General features: G+C 39.0%; 1 protein-coding gene across 1 annotated transcript in view; it reads right to left on the minus strand.

Annotated features, from left to right (window-relative positions):
* Positions 1-989: 989 nt before the first annotated feature.
* col25a1 (collagen type XXV alpha 1 chain) overlaps positions 990-15,623 on the minus strand; it is a 147,981-nt gene continuing 133,347 nt past the window's right edge. The window contains exons 21-36 of the mRNA XM_028563680.1: positions 14,596-14,619; positions 12,878-12,922; positions 12,678-12,722; positions 12,054-12,134; positions 11,835-11,897; positions 11,454-11,504; positions 10,165-10,191; positions 9,553-9,633; positions 9,076-9,111; positions 8,501-8,554; positions 8,328-8,381; positions 7,773-7,799; positions 6,763-6,816; positions 4,345-4,422; positions 2,748-2,786; positions 990-1,647 (exon numbers count right to left, since the gene is read on the minus strand). Coding sequence (XP_028419481.1) covers positions 1,621-1,647; positions 2,748-2,786; positions 4,345-4,422; positions 6,763-6,816; positions 7,773-7,799; positions 8,328-8,381; positions 8,501-8,554; positions 9,076-9,111; positions 9,553-9,633; positions 10,165-10,191; positions 11,454-11,504; positions 11,835-11,897; positions 12,054-12,134; positions 12,678-12,722; positions 12,878-12,922; positions 14,596-14,619 — 786 coding nt within the window. The 3' untranslated portion in view covers positions 990-1,620. The remainder of the gene's footprint in view (positions 1,648-2,747; positions 2,787-4,344; positions 4,423-6,762; positions 6,817-7,772; positions 7,800-8,327; positions 8,382-8,500; positions 8,555-9,075; positions 9,112-9,552; positions 9,634-10,164; positions 10,192-11,453; positions 11,505-11,834; positions 11,898-12,053; positions 12,135-12,677; positions 12,723-12,877; positions 12,923-14,595; positions 14,620-15,623) is intronic.

The raw sequence follows: 15,623 nt of genomic DNA on the forward strand, positions 1-15,623 counted from the left end.
AATGTACCCCTTAAAATATAGAGACAAGTACACAAATATATGCACAAAAAAAACTTAAAAGTTATTACATATATAAAACCCCAACAACAATAAAGAAACCTGTTGTGTAGTTCTTGCCACTGGTAGAGCGTATCAACTGAGCTCTTGCTGACCTACTATCAGATAGCACCATTATAATCTATACAGATGTGCATCCATTCTTTATAACGATGAGATGGACTGTACAATCAAACGGAAACCATATGGCAATACATCTTCTTGAATCCACCTGTGGTTGCTGCTACATCACAACAAAATGTTGGTGTTTCACATTCTGCCCCTACAGTAAATCATTCATGCATATTTCTAATGTTGAAGAAAAGAAGTACTGTGAGTATCACCTTGCATAGCACCTACTATGTCAGAAGGCAATTTGAATATAAGAGATATGAAGAGATGTATAAACTATACGGTGGGAAATAAACCTATTGCTCCATCTGATATGGAATGTGACATAACTGGCCATCAGTTAAACTGTAGTGTATACTGGAAGTTGACCAATTAACTGTCTGTCAAAATTAGCTTTTCTTGCACTGTAATACACGCTTTCCAAATGTTTAAGACAATACATGAGGTGTAAAAGAGCAGTGTAATGTAATGCAACTGAGATTGTTCTGATCTGAAATACTAGCTACTGTATGTTCGGCTTAATCTTATTTAGAGCTGAATGAACTCCAACCAGGAAACAATGCTTCTGAGGGATCCATGCTTATTTTCAATATTGAAGAAATCCATAAGTAATAAATTGTGTTCATGCAGTGAATTGAAAACACTGTACAACTAACATCAAGTCCAGAATGAACAAGTAGCACAATGTTTTTTTGCACAAACAATGAGCTTCTTCAAAACCATGAGTAAGATCGGCAGTCAAGAATGAACGTAATCTTACCGTGTGCTCAGGTGAAGCTGTAACCTACATGCTATTTCAACTGCTTGTAAAGAAAAAAAAAAAAAAAAAAAAATTGTATGAAAAACAGTGCGCAATGTTGTGTCTTTTCAATACTCCCACAACTTGACCAAACAAAGCTTAACTTCCTGAAATAAACACCATTCCAATAATTCAAAATATGATATAAAGTTGTACATGTCAGATAAAGGAATGAATAAAAGCTTGAGGCACCAAAGGCTATTATACACAAAATACTAACTATTTTAAAGAATGAGAGCAAAAAAAGAAAAAAAAAAAAAAAAAAAAACATGATCGCATTCTGTTCACGCTCTCAGTAGATCTTGAAGCGTTGCCTGTTAGGAGAAGCAGATGCTCCAGCTGATCTCGATGGAGATCAATGAGACTCTTCGCGACTCTCCTGCAGAATCCATTCCCGTGCTCATAGGGCGTCCCGAGCAGGCCTGTCCAATCTCAAATCCACGTGAGCCTGATTTGTTTTCCTAACGGTGCAGCGAGCCTGCTAAGTTCTCCCCTCTCGCCGGGAGACGTGTGGGTGTGTGCGAGAGGCGCCACACTGACGATGACGCGGAGCCACATGAGTGCAACAGTGAAAAACCTGCTGATATCATACCCTCTGCAGGCATCACCACAATAAAGCAACAATAATAAACAGCTTTACTTTCTGGGGATTTTCAGGCTACCAGCCATGGCGTGACTCCCTTGGGAAGATTAAAGGAAAGCAGAAATGACTTATTCAGAGCTCTGGGGTGGTTGTTGTTGTTGTTGTTGTTTTTATGTTAGTGTTGTTTTTCTTTTCTGCAGAAGCCATGATGCAACCACAAAACAGTGACATGTATATACAATACATATAAATATAGTTTCAGTATACTACTCATGCTTTTGCAGGGTCAGGGGTGCAATGTTCTGTTTGCCACAGTTTTTTTTTTTTTTTTTTTTTTTTGTCTTTTGAAAATGCTGCATGAATGGGCGATGAGCTTGTTGAAACCAAACAACACAAAACACCTAGCGTTTGGTGTTAGAGAGCCAGTCCAGATCCCTTTCCTCCACTTCCTCCTCTTCCTTCCAACGTCTCCTTTCCCCCCCCCCGTGAATCTGGCCGGGCTGCGACGCTCCAATCAGTCTGAGCCATGCAAAGACTACAGAGACAAGTTCAGCCGCCAGCCAACGATCTGAGCTCCACCACGATGTGTATGTGAGAGAGCGGACGCACACGGTTGTTTTTCCACACGGTGATGTGAGTAGAAGCAGCTTAGGGACGGTTATGTCTTTTTTGTATCATTGTACACATAGACTTCTTTCTTTTAGACATTTTTTTTTTTCCATTAAAAAAACTATAAATACCATAAAAGAAGCATTATTTACAAACTCCATGCGTTTCAGGTTAGAGTGATCACTGCAAGAAAAACACAGGAGAGAGAAGAACGACATGAAGATGGACAGGTTTTCACATTGTTTCATGACTGAGCTGTACAATCTGGTCAAAGGTTGTTATGACTTATTTAACAGAGAAAACCCATGCAAACATAGAGAAGCCGAAACACACATGAAAACAATGAACTGACACGGAGGGAACAAAATATTAGGAGCACTCTATGTCTTACAGTTCAAAACTATGATTTTGATTCCCCTTTTCAAACCTATTCCACACACAGATATGCAAATTAGGGACGCAAATGGCATTTTGTTTACTGTCCCTTTAAAGCATTTTAGATATGGTCCTTATATTTTGTTCACTCTCAAAATGTGTAGCTGACCTAACTGAAGTCTGCCATATTACTCAAATATATACTTGTCCTACCTTCTGCCAGCATCCAGGCATTGGTAATCCATCTGGGCCCTGTTTAAAGAACGGTAGCAGGGGAAAAAAAACATGAGGACTGAAACAGGAATGGGATGTTTGGTGTTAACAGAAGCATCAAATTAATAAGCCCAAATAATTAGTGGGAGATGGTAGGGACAACATCTCCCATCCTGCCTAACCGAGACATCATAGCTAAACCACATTCTGGCAAGGACAAACTGCCACATTGAGTAAACCATCACAACTTGCATCAAACCACAAGAAAATGATCAAGTCAGACCATTAATTATACTATTAATGTTGGTTTTACAACTGACTGGTTAACATGTTGAAATACTGAATACTGACGCGGTGGTGTCTAGTTTAGGGAAGGAAAAGTGAGAATGCAAATATAACTTTCTCTGACTTATTGCACCTAGTGTGAAACTGACTTCTTTAATAGGATCTTAATGTAACAGGAACTTAACCTATAGTTACTACTGTACCAACAGATGGACAGATTACGAGTATGGCCGATCACACTTTTTAAGTCTGCAACAGTAATTCCGATAACATGTTTCCTCTGAGTGTTATGATAAAATCATATGAAATAGTACATGCACATAATACACAGCAAAATATAGCTCATGCACATCAATATGTTGATAATTTTGCTCTCTGATTTTATTATAGTTGCCCCACAGTTGAGTTTCAAAACAACAGGGAGCTGGATTTGGGGACACTAGAATAAAATCAGGGAGTTTATCATAAAATAAAGTTATTGCAGCTGGTGTAGATGTAATTTAATGAAATGACATGTGTGATATATGAATGTTTTTGTTTTTTTACCTACAATACTTAATTTCTATGTCTACATACAGTATGGTTATACAATCACATCCACCTTTTTTTAAATTAGTTCTCTTATACTTTTACCACTAACATTTATACCCATAGTGTAAGAAAGTCATGCATCACAGTTTCAGGAGCAGAAAGCATCATAAAAAGCATGAACAAAATATCTTTCATTTTCTCATCTGGAATAGGTCTGGAGCAATAACCAGTTGGTTTTCCCTTGTCGTCATGGTCTGGCCCAATTGGTACAAATACAGGAAGGGGGAAAAGGGGAGTTAACAGAGTAGAGGAAGGGTCCATGTGTCTGTAGCGTGGGCATCAGTAAAGGAGTCTGTGTTAGCATCAAGTTAAAAGGTAACTGAGTCCATGGAGGAATCAGCGGGAAGGAAAGAGGATTTAAGCAGAACTTTTTTTCTCCAGTTTTAATCAAGGGAATGGAAGGATTTAGTTAGAGGGATAGATTTAAGTATCAATTATATCAATAATTGTATGTTTCTTTTGTGTATTTTGCTTGTAATGATGTGTAGTATCTAAAAGAGGCTGCTTGCGGTCAGGAAGTTAGTATATGAACTACATGTTGGAGCATGGTGTTTGTTTTCATTTTTTTTAACAATTCATAAATGGAAAATGTAATTGTGATTAAAATAAAGTGTGTCCATGCCTGTCAAGCTCTCAAGTCATGCATGGTTTTGTTTCAGTAATGACTGAAAGTGAGCGGCATGCATAGGTTAGAGGTGGAGGAAAAAGAGAAATACTGTACCAATTGGCATGGGGCATCCAGCCCGTCCAGACCTGGCTGCCCTGGTTCCCCCTTTTCACCCTTAAATCCCCGGAAACCCTGTTTGCAAAGATGACCTAGGAGTGTTACTGGGAGAGAGGTGGATGACCCTTAACCCCTGCATCCGTACACTACAACGGACACAAGAGGGGGGTGAAGGAGGAGCTACCCTGTGAGCTCGCTGATACCACAATCCAGCCCAATTATAGGTTTTTCAGCGTTTAATGGCATGTTTTTGTGTCTGCATTGCAGCTTTACAGGAGAGTAAAGGACTCTGTGTTTCAGTTTGCTATGGTCTGGTGGAAGCTGGGTATCTGTTTAGCCACAGGGCGCTCATCCTTGTTTGGGACGACTGCTCTACGCGGCTGGGAGGCGATTGCCAGCTCACAGTTGGGACATACCAATGGGCAGGGTGCATCTAATCCAGGGGCACCCTGTTCTCCTTTCTCGCCCTTAGGCCCTTTTTTGCCCTTCTTTCCCTTCTCCCCCTGTGGATACAACGTTTTGGTCAAGTTAGCATCATTGTTTGAACATTTGGGACAGCACTGATATTAGGAGGGGAGTGATTAAAAAGGGAGGCTATTGCTCACAAAGGAGAAAGACACATGGTCAACGTTAGATAGGAGGGGATACCAGACAGTATTGGGTATTCTAAAAAACATTCCTTAGGACAGGAAGATAAGGAAAAAGGGGAACATTACAGTAGGAAGGAGTAAAAAAACAGAGCTAAGCACCAAAAGGGGTATCAAGGGCACGAAGGATGAGAAGAAGTAGCAGGGAAAAAACCTCCAGAAGGACAGAATTTAATCTACTACACACTGAAGAAGTCCAAACTGTATCCCTTCATATTTGGGTTGGAGTTAGTCCTCTTATGTTATTTAGTACATGCATGAGAGAATAACAAAATACAGAATAAAAAAAAAAGAGGATATCAAATGTTATCTGAAGTTGATATAACAGGAATAAGAAATGATATGAGAAGTACTTTCCTTTTAAACTTCACAGAGGTAATATCACAGGTACATTTCCGGCCATAACAAGATGAGACGTGCATTTTTTGATACATAATTGTACATTCAATAGTATACATTTTCAGCAATTTTTACTATAGTGTATTGTGTTTTTAAAATTCAGTACTCATAACTCAAAATTAAAAGTGCTATTTTAGTGCAAAAGAAGCATTTTCCTTGATCGTCATTTAAATTCTGTCATCCATAATCGTTATCTATCTATTCGGTGTTGGAAAATGGCTGCTAAATACAACAGAGATTCACAGAGACGTGAGAACGATAAATGCAAATTGCGTTTTATCTTTAAGGAATGGGATACAGTTTCTCAAAGACACCAAACATCTAAGAAGCACATTATAAGTGTTAGTAAGTGTGGAAACGTACAGATTAAAAGGTAATCTAAGCGATGTCACGCGTTTTTTAGGCTACCACATTTTTTGTCACATACAGCAAATATCTCCTCACTATCTGTGAGCTGCCGGTCCCCTAAACACACCGTAAAAAAAACAGCTCAGGCTCCACACACGGCAACAAAAACAAAGTGGTCCAACCTGGACCACGCAAACATACACAAACTGTGTTCCAGCGTTCAGCCAATAACGGACAAGAAGGAATTGAGGTGGGGGTTGGGGCGGGGGGATAGTGCGCTGAAGCACAGAAGGGAGTGGACGGGATGAGGAGGAGGGAGGAGCGAGCTAGTCTCCGTTTTGTTTGAAAATACTTTGAACGTCAACAAGAAGTAACATCGCCCAACATCGCTTAGAGCACCTTTAAGCACTGAAAGATATATTGTATACACAAGCAAGGGAGAGGTTATCAACAGGCTTAAGAAGTCATGGCAGTGACATGTTTTAAGTATGTTCATGCATGGAAACAACAGAAATAAAACTAATGTGTATTTTTAAGAGCCTGTTGTCAATGGACTTGTGTGGTCTGACATGTTGAAATCATTTTTTCCCCCGATGCCCCAGAATGAAATCTGACTTGTGATTTTTGAGAAATGAGATGACAAATCATTCAAAAGTGAAGAACAAACATTTGAGAAGACTGGGGATGATATTTTATGCAAGGGATATTTAACACTGTATGGATATCCAGTTATTTAATACAAATTCTGCTTGATGAGTTAATCTCGAGAAATCCTATTATGTCGGTAATATAAGAAATTCATTAAGAAGCATAAACAAACATTAATTAAAAATTCCTTTCAATCACTCTATTCCTTGCAAGAACCATATACATGACCTATGATCAGTGAATTTAAGATTAGGAGAAAACTAAACTTATTTATAAAACAAATACCTCTATATTTCCTGTCACTGTCCATTGACATCAGTCCGGTGTTATGTGTTAAGGGGTTGACAAGCCATTATATCCTAACTACATCTACCTTTTCTCCTCTTTCCCCAACGTCGCCTTTCTCTCCCCTTAAGCCTGGCAACCCCTGGAAAAGTACAACTCCACTTAATTACTGTGTCTTTACTATGCAAAGACAGGAGAAAGAGTGTTCTTGTCCTGACAAAGCTGAAGAAAACACATCAGGAACAAAGTAAAAGAGCTGAAAAAGGGTGAAAATAAATCCCAAGAGGAAGTGGAGGGATGTGCAACAAGAATGTGTATATTATGTACAATATGTAGCTGGCTTTTAAATATAGAAACGTTCATACAAAAGGAAAAAAAAACTTTCCCAAACAATTGCAACAACATATGCACACACAAAAACTCAAGCTTAATGTGTTTTGATATTTGTCAAAGGCTTGAGTATAGGGACAAACTACTTAACCATCACTGATTAGCTAATAAGTACCGGGTGTGGAGCACCACATAGTATACACTAAATAAACGGATATCTATAGTATATGTGTCTGTTGAATATAAAGTGCAGAAGTAATATAAATGCTGTGATATAGTAATTTATGATTAGTGCACTTCTTATTTCACTATTACTGAACCAGTTGGATTGTGGAAATGTGCTAACTTCAGCTACAGAATATTTTCTTTTGGTATATATTTGATGACTTACAGGCTCGATTACATAATGTTAAGCTTAAGAATATATGTGAGCTTAAGATTATATGTGATACTTAAGAATATATGTGATACTTGTGGGATGGGGGATTAATATGAACTGATAAACTGAACTGTTGCATACAATAAGTTGAGCATGTGGGCTGGGTTTCTTTGTGGTGCTCCACACCTGGTGCTAATACTGGTAGGTCAAATCTCCTTAAGCTTGGTTTTTGATAAAAAAAAAAAAAAAACATTTTTATGTTTTATTTCTATATTTAAAAGCTTTTTTTTTTTTTTTGCCAAGCACCCCTATAAGCTAAGACCTACAGTATGATCTCTCCTCTCTCTGCCTTCAGAGAAAACTGAGCAAACAAAGTTTAAAAGACTTACATCCAAGCCTGGAGTTCCAGCAGATCCCTGCAAATAAAGAACATTAGTTGTATCAGCATTACATACACTACCTGACTTTAATAAATGCTGACATTTACATCATTAGATCATACCTTGTTAAAAAACGGGGTTAATGTAAGCAGCAATGTGCCCATTTAATATAGGGGTAATTATTTTCCTGTTTAAAGCAGACATTATTCATCTTTCTAGCACTAAAAGCTATTAGGGACCATAGTCTACTTAAAGTAAAGATGGTGCCACTCCAACATATGGGAAATGCGCCAGCTAGTTAAGTGTGATAAGACTGTGAAACACCACATTTCAGTGTGCTGTCTGTGTTAAAGTAGCATTGCCACCCAGACAGGCTATAAGAATCTCTCAAAACCAGAATGAGGGAGCATCTCCAACCAACATGCACATTAGTGTTTCAAGATATATCACCACACAAATAATTTCATATCCTAATAATTCTTTAAGCTAAATTCAGCTCACACACTTATCTGTACTCATCCCTGATTAAAGATAATGTTTCTTCAACATGTTCATCAAACTTACAGGCAGTCCATAAGGTCCCCTTGGTCCTGGCTCGCCGGGTGCTCCTCTCTCACCCTAATACAAATTAATCAGTGTTACAATGAAATAAAACACCCCAAAAAAACACCTCATCTTACAGTTCAGATGTACTGTATCATCAGAGAGATATAAAGTCAAATTCAAATGTGTCTTACTATGTCACCCTTTGGCCCAGCTGGACCAGCTGGACCCGTAGGCCCATCCGTGCCCTGCAAAAAGTAGTGTTGCCGTGGTGAGTTTACATCATTGGACTATAGCAGGTATTTCAAAAATAAAGTTGATTTTTCCAAACAAATAACAAATGGAAAGCTAAAAAGAATTGTTCGGCGTCCACATTTGTACAATATTCCCATCTGGTTTGAACTACAAACGGCACACAGAACTGCTGCTAGTACACGTGCACTGGCCACAAAGGACATTTACAACACCGCTGACACAGTTAATGTATGAGTGTGTGTTAATGCTGAGTTAATGCAACACGGGACAAAACGAGAGCCTTGAAATGCCTACTGTCACTGCTTTCTGTATGGTAGCTATCCTAATAATTAAACTCAGTGTTTAACTACTGAGACCTAAGCTAAGATGTAAACATCCAACAGAAGTGTATACAACTTTCTTTTCAGTCACAGTGAGATACGATAAAATGAAGGTTTGGGACTGTATGGAGGATGAGAGGGAGAAAAGTAGGCAGAAGTTGGGTGGTGAAGCCTCTTGGTCAAATGACACTCACCCTAATTCCGGGCTTGCCGTCCAAGCCGGAGGCTCCCTGCGTGGTTATGGAGGTATGAGTGACATGAACAAGGCGGGATTAGTACCAGATGAACACTGTTATTAGGACAGGTTGATGGCAGGGTTTACAACAACTAAAATTACAGTGTGTGTTACAGGGAGCTCGGCATAATAGTCAGCCCAGGCAAATGAAAACGAGGACAGAAAATGGAGAAGGCCACACAAACACACACACACACACACACACACACAACACACACACACACACACACACACACACACACACACACACACACACAACACACACACACACACACACACACACACACACACACACACACACACACACACACACACACACACACGCACAAATGCACAAATGCACAATAAGAAATCAGAGATTTCTATGGATGTCTGAGGAAATAAAGGACAGGACTTTTGTGATTGGCAATATCCCAAGATGCACGACTGTACTCACGGGGAGACCCAGTGGTCCACGGTCCCCTTTGTGTCCTGGTTCGCCTCGGATGCCTTTCACACCATGCAAACCAGGTTCCCCCTAAACAAACAAAGGAAACAAGGGAAGAAAGAGAAAATGACTCAGTTTCTGTCCCTGTGATTGCACCACTGCCTGTATCATCGGTGTCATATTGGACGGAGTTCATGTATTTGTTTATAAAGTGGACTGTTGACAAAATGTAATAACGTCTTCTAGGCTCGCCCCTGTGGTTCATCCTGCTTTACAGCAACTGACAAAAATACTAATCACAACTTTATGAAAAGCACTTGCTGCAGTAATGCTTCATGTTTCTTCAAGAAATAGTGAAGATGCATCAGTGACAGAAAGTAGAATCTAATAACGGACACTCATCTTGAGCTTGTTCATATCTACGATTAGTACATATTTCAATTTTGAATGAGGTGTCCGAGGAAGCACAACTGCATACGCAAATGTACAACTATTTAACAGGAAGGTATTACAATTATACTTGATTCTCACCACAGAGTAAGAAGACGACTAAAAAAGTGCATGTCTTGGAGTTATAATGAAATGAATGTGAGGTGTCATGTGAAGTCTTTTGAGATTTACCTTTGGTCCAGGGAAACCATGGGGGCCCTGAAAACATTGCAAAATATTAGTTTGTGGCTGGTCTCATAGTAAAATAAATAAATAAATAAATAAATATTTCTACTAATCTATCCTCCTTTTCCTTCTTCTCCACACCACAGTAAAAAGTAGAACATTTGAAGTACTGTAATGTTTCCCACAGGCAATTATTGCCAAGTCCTCAGCCCTGTGTTTTATTCTTTTTTTGTTCCTAGGTGACTTTATACAAGTAAACATTGCTGTGGCATTACACAGAATACAACCTGGTATTACTGGACTACAAACATTCAGCTGGAAGATGCAACCAGTACAGTAACTGACAGCGCCAGTTTGTTGGCTGGATGACTTGTCTTTACTGTGGTTCTGAACACCCACAGAAGTTAAAAACAGTGGGAATAAAACAGACATATTTTTTTTTTTTTTTTTTAAGCAATTAAAGCTGTGTTGTCTGAGAATACAGTTAGACCTTAGTTACACCCGATGATGGTATGCAAAGGGAGGATTTATTACTTGCATGTTTAACCATAGCAGGGACTTGTTGGATTGTAAACTGTGCGTGCATTGTTACAGTGATTAATGGGTTGATCTGTCTAATGTAATGTGGGGTCATGACCGAAAGAACGAGATCCAGGGTACAAGCGGCTGAAATGGGTTTCCTCAGGAGGGTGGCTGGCGTCTCCCTTAGAGATAGGGTGAGAAGCTCAGTCATCCGTGAGGAGCTCCGAGTAGAACCGCTGCTCCTTTGCGTCGAAAGGAGCCAGTTGAGGTGGTTCGGGCATCTGGTAAGGATGCCCCCTGGGCGCCTCCCTAGGGAGGTGTTCCAGGCACGTCCAGCTGGGAGGAGGCCTCGGGGAAGACCCAGGACTAGGTGGAGGGATTATATCTCCAACCTGGCCTGGGAACGCCTCGGGATCCCCCAGTCGGAGCTGGTTAATGTTGCTCGGGAAAGGGAAGTTTGGGGTCCCCTGCTGGAGCTGCTCCCCCCGCGACCCGATACCGGATAAGCGGACGAAGATGGATGGATGGATGGATGGATCTGTCTAATGTTTTTCCGGTTTGTTATCATTCCTGCAGCACAGATAATTAAATGCCTAACTACACTAAATTGCAATCAGTAGGTCAGATTGCTGTAACACTTTATAAGTATGGTCATGAATGACATGTATAAAATCTATATTTGTAGTTTTATATTATGTGATTTATTAAGTTTTGTTCCAAAAACGACAAGTACGCATTATTGTCCACAGATGAGACTTTTTGGAAACTCTCACCATGGGTCCTGGGAGTCCATGGGGCCCTGGTGGCCCTGGAGTGCCGACGATCTGCAAATATTAAAAACAGATATTTTAACACCAAATCATGATTCTACAATAATAATAATAATAATAATAATAATAATAATAATAATAATAATAATATAAACTTAGAAATTTGTGTTTGGTAGATTATTTCTCTGTGGTAACAATGCTTTTTGTCAATAAATCTTATACCGTTGGAAAGCCTGTTTAGTTTCAAATGGTGCCCCATTTCTAAGGAACAAAGATTTGTGGGATGGGCAGCAGCGCTGAGTATGTTTACATTTGCAATGAAAAGCATCTTTAATACAACTACTTGAGTATTTTTATGCTGAGTCATAATAATGTGCAACTTACCGAAGACCCTTGAGGACCAGGTAGACCTGTATCTCCCTTATCCCCTTTTACCCCATTGACACCCTATGGGACAAAAGCTTCATTAGACATGTGTGGTGTAAAAGGATGGGTGGAGATTTCTGACGACCATAAAGAAAGAATTTTTTTCAGAGGCGTAGCATAAAGAAAAAGCTAAGACTACTGTGTGTCTTAGCTCTCTGTGTGTATGTAAATTCTTACGGGTAGGCCGGGTAAACCAGTTGCTCCTTTCTCCCCTGAGGCTCCAGGCATTCCCATGTCACCTTTCGAACCTTTGTAGCCCTGAGGGAGGAGGGAAACTATTCAGACTGTGTATTGTTATGCAAATTATTTTTTTAAAATAGTAATTAACACACGATTTGCTCTCTGTGCACGGCTAGATAGGGCGCAGAGCACAGCGCAGTGCAGGTATTCGTCATCGAGGGTGGCAAGAACGCCATTTCCCTTTGCTAGGTTACGACAGCTGTTAACTCATTGGTTACGCTTTCGAAAGGTCAGCGGCAACTAGCTCAAAGTTGAAATAATTTGAACTTGGAGCGCAGCGCAAAGCGGCAAACCCGAGCGGTGCGTGACGCCAGGGGTAGCGCAGCGCGTAATTGGGCGGCACCGCTGTCCCCAATCAATGGAACGGCCAACACAAAGCGGTTTTGCCGCCTATCATGTGTACGCGGCTTAAGATGTGTAAAAGGCTCTAAATATCCATTGGGTCTGCTTATTCCTCTGAGATAATCCTTAATATAAACAGATTTAAGTAAAGGTCTTTTTTCTTCATGAAGTAATTCAAAGTTGAACTAATATTTACATGATTATACATAATGAACTCACTCTTTCACCATCGAGTCCAGGGAGACCGGGCATACCACGATCCCCCTGGGAGAGGAAACAACGATATTTTACAAACACAGTAGAAATACAGGTGCACAATATGATGTGGTTTTGTTTGCTGAGATTTACACATGTACGGAAAACATCCAACATTGTAGGTGGGATTACTTAAGCAGAAGCACAATTTGCAATGTGTTTACCTTCATACCCTCGGGTCCCATCGGCCCAATAGGTCCAGGAGGACCCTGAACAGAGAGAGGGACATACAAGGAGGTTCAATTACATTCCTACTCAACTGAAGAAATTTACTTTTGATTGATAATTTTGATATCAACTTATTGTTTGAATGCAAGGAACTAAATCATCAATGGAACTGACCATCACAATGAAATGACAAACAGCACAAACAATGTTAGCAATCCGTTATGAACTACTGATGCGCAGATGAAAGACATGCCAAAATCAAAAACATGTTAGCTACAACATAAGTAATTATCATCATTGACGGATGAGTGAGTTACATATTGTAGCTTCTTTCATGATCACGTTGGAATTAAAACATTACTTTCATTGAATTTGAAGCAATCATGTTTCCAATGATGGAAGACATTTAGTGACTAACAGAGATTCAGTGATTTGTTGCAATCACAGTGGAAGCTTCAGAACGAGAGATGAATAAAATGATCATTCTAATGTACAGTAAATTGAGTATTGAATGAAACATGCTATCTTACTACAAGGCTAATCAACATAACACATAATGTTGCTTTTATCGCTCTGGAATACATTTACTTTAGCCACCTTCACAGACAAAAAAAGGATCTTTAAACTTTTAAATATAAACAATTTTAAATATATGCAATTTTACATATGCTAAGCTACACTTAGCATACAGTATGTAGCTTAAACGCTAGAATGATGCTAGAATGTTTGACACTTAACCTGCTAATTCCGTACCATGCTAATGGGCAAAAAAAGTTGAGTTTTGGTCAGTTCAGAATGTGATATGCGAAACATTCTTATTGTCTACCCTGCTAACCAAAATCATACATAATGTTGCTTAAAAACGTGTCACTGTCACAAAGTCAGGCACAAATGATACTTCATTTGTATTCCAAGATGTCAAAGTCAACTTTGAACAATATCTATTTCAAATTCATGACGTTTTTGCATGGAACATTTTTTTATTTTATTTATTTTTATTTTATTTTATACATAGCTTTCTTAGCTTATATACTTCAATGCAATACTTTGCTGGTGACAGGGGAATCAGTGACCAGGGACATTAACCCCCTTCTCCAACTTTGTCTCTAATGTGTACAAATTTTCTATCCTGGAATACTACCTGGCTCCAGATTTGCTGTGCATCAGCTTCATTACACATTAATTGAACATAATAATTTAGACAAATGCAATACACAAGTAAAACACTGAATCAGTGAAGGTCTTAAAACTAGATCTTGAACTGAGGCCGTCTGCAAGACAGGGCGTGAAGAATAGGTAATAAAGCAGGACCCAAATTAAGGTCTTATCATATCTGTCTATATTATGCTTGGTGCATATTCCCAAACAAATGTCCAATTAAATCATGGAATGATTCTGACCTAATGTGTGACTGTATGAGTTTTGGAAAACCCCTTTTTTTATTTATATTTTCTCACAAGGTTGTTTTAAAGGATGTTTTACTGACATTTGCAGAGACAACCATCATCTCAGACACCCAGAAGGATCAGTCACACAAAAGCATGAATGCAGTGCTGAGTACATTCATTGTTAAGCAACATGTTGCTGGGTGTGGTGGCACAAAAACAACAAGCAAGTGCAAACCAGAGTTGGGATTGGGTTGGGCCCATGCAAGGACGAATATGAATCACTTATGGAGATGACACAATACAAAGAATACACAGAGCCTAATTACCGTTACTGTAATAGTGGTAATCTTCTGCAGTAGGCCAAAGAAGTGGTAATGTGGAAGTGAGAGAAAAGATTGCAGAGGTCATACAGGAAAGAAACCTTTGTGTCAGAACATTTTCTGCACAGACCTTAAAATGAGTCATTTATTGTATGTTACCTTGTACTGTATATACAGTACAGGCCAAACGTTTGGACACACCTTCTCATTCAATGCGTTTCCTTTTTATTTTCATGACTATTTACATTGTAGATTCTCACTGAAGGAATCAAAACTATGAAAAAAAGTGTGAAATAACTGAAAACATGTCTTATATTTTAGATTCTTCAAAGTAGCCACCCTTTGCTTTTTTATTAATAAAGGGGAAAAATTCCACTAATTAACCCTGACAAAGCACACCTGTGAAGTGAAAACCATTTCAGGTGACTACCTCATGAAGCTCATTGAGAGAACACCAAGGGTTTGCAGAGTTATCAAAAAAAGCAAAGGGTGGCTACTTTGAGGAATCTAAAATATAAGACATGTTTTCAGTTATTTCACACTTTTTTGTTAAGTACATAATTCCATATGTGTTCATTCATAGTTTTGATGCCTTCAGTGAGAATCTACAATGTAAATAGTCATGAAAATAAAGGAAACACATTGAATGAGAAGGTGTGTCCAAACTTTTGGCCTGTACTGTATATGTAGAGGAAATATCTGGAATAGTTTTAATTTGGTATTTTTATAAGGTATTGCACTTTAATTAAATCAATACATTTTCTTATACTTTGGTTAGGCACGGTTAAAGTGGAGTTCAAACCGATTATCGTCCCTGGTTGATTATCGGGCTGTTTTTTTTGTGAGTTTTATTTGCCTGATAACCGATAAAGTTAATTAATTAAAAAGTGTTCTACTTTGGCTGCGCTACAGCTCTGTGTCCCTCTGCTTCGGTTTCACTCACCACTGAGTCTGACTTGATGTCCCACAACACTATCCGACTATCTTTTACTGGGTATTATGTTACATGTTTCTAATTTATTAAATCATTTCTT

This window comes from Perca flavescens, chromosome 19 (genome assembly GCF_004354835.1).
Source record: "Perca flavescens isolate YP-PL-M2 chromosome 19, PFLA_1.0, whole genome shotgun sequence".
Taxonomy (NCBI): domain Eukaryota; kingdom Metazoa; phylum Chordata; class Actinopteri; order Perciformes; family Percidae; genus Perca; species Perca flavescens.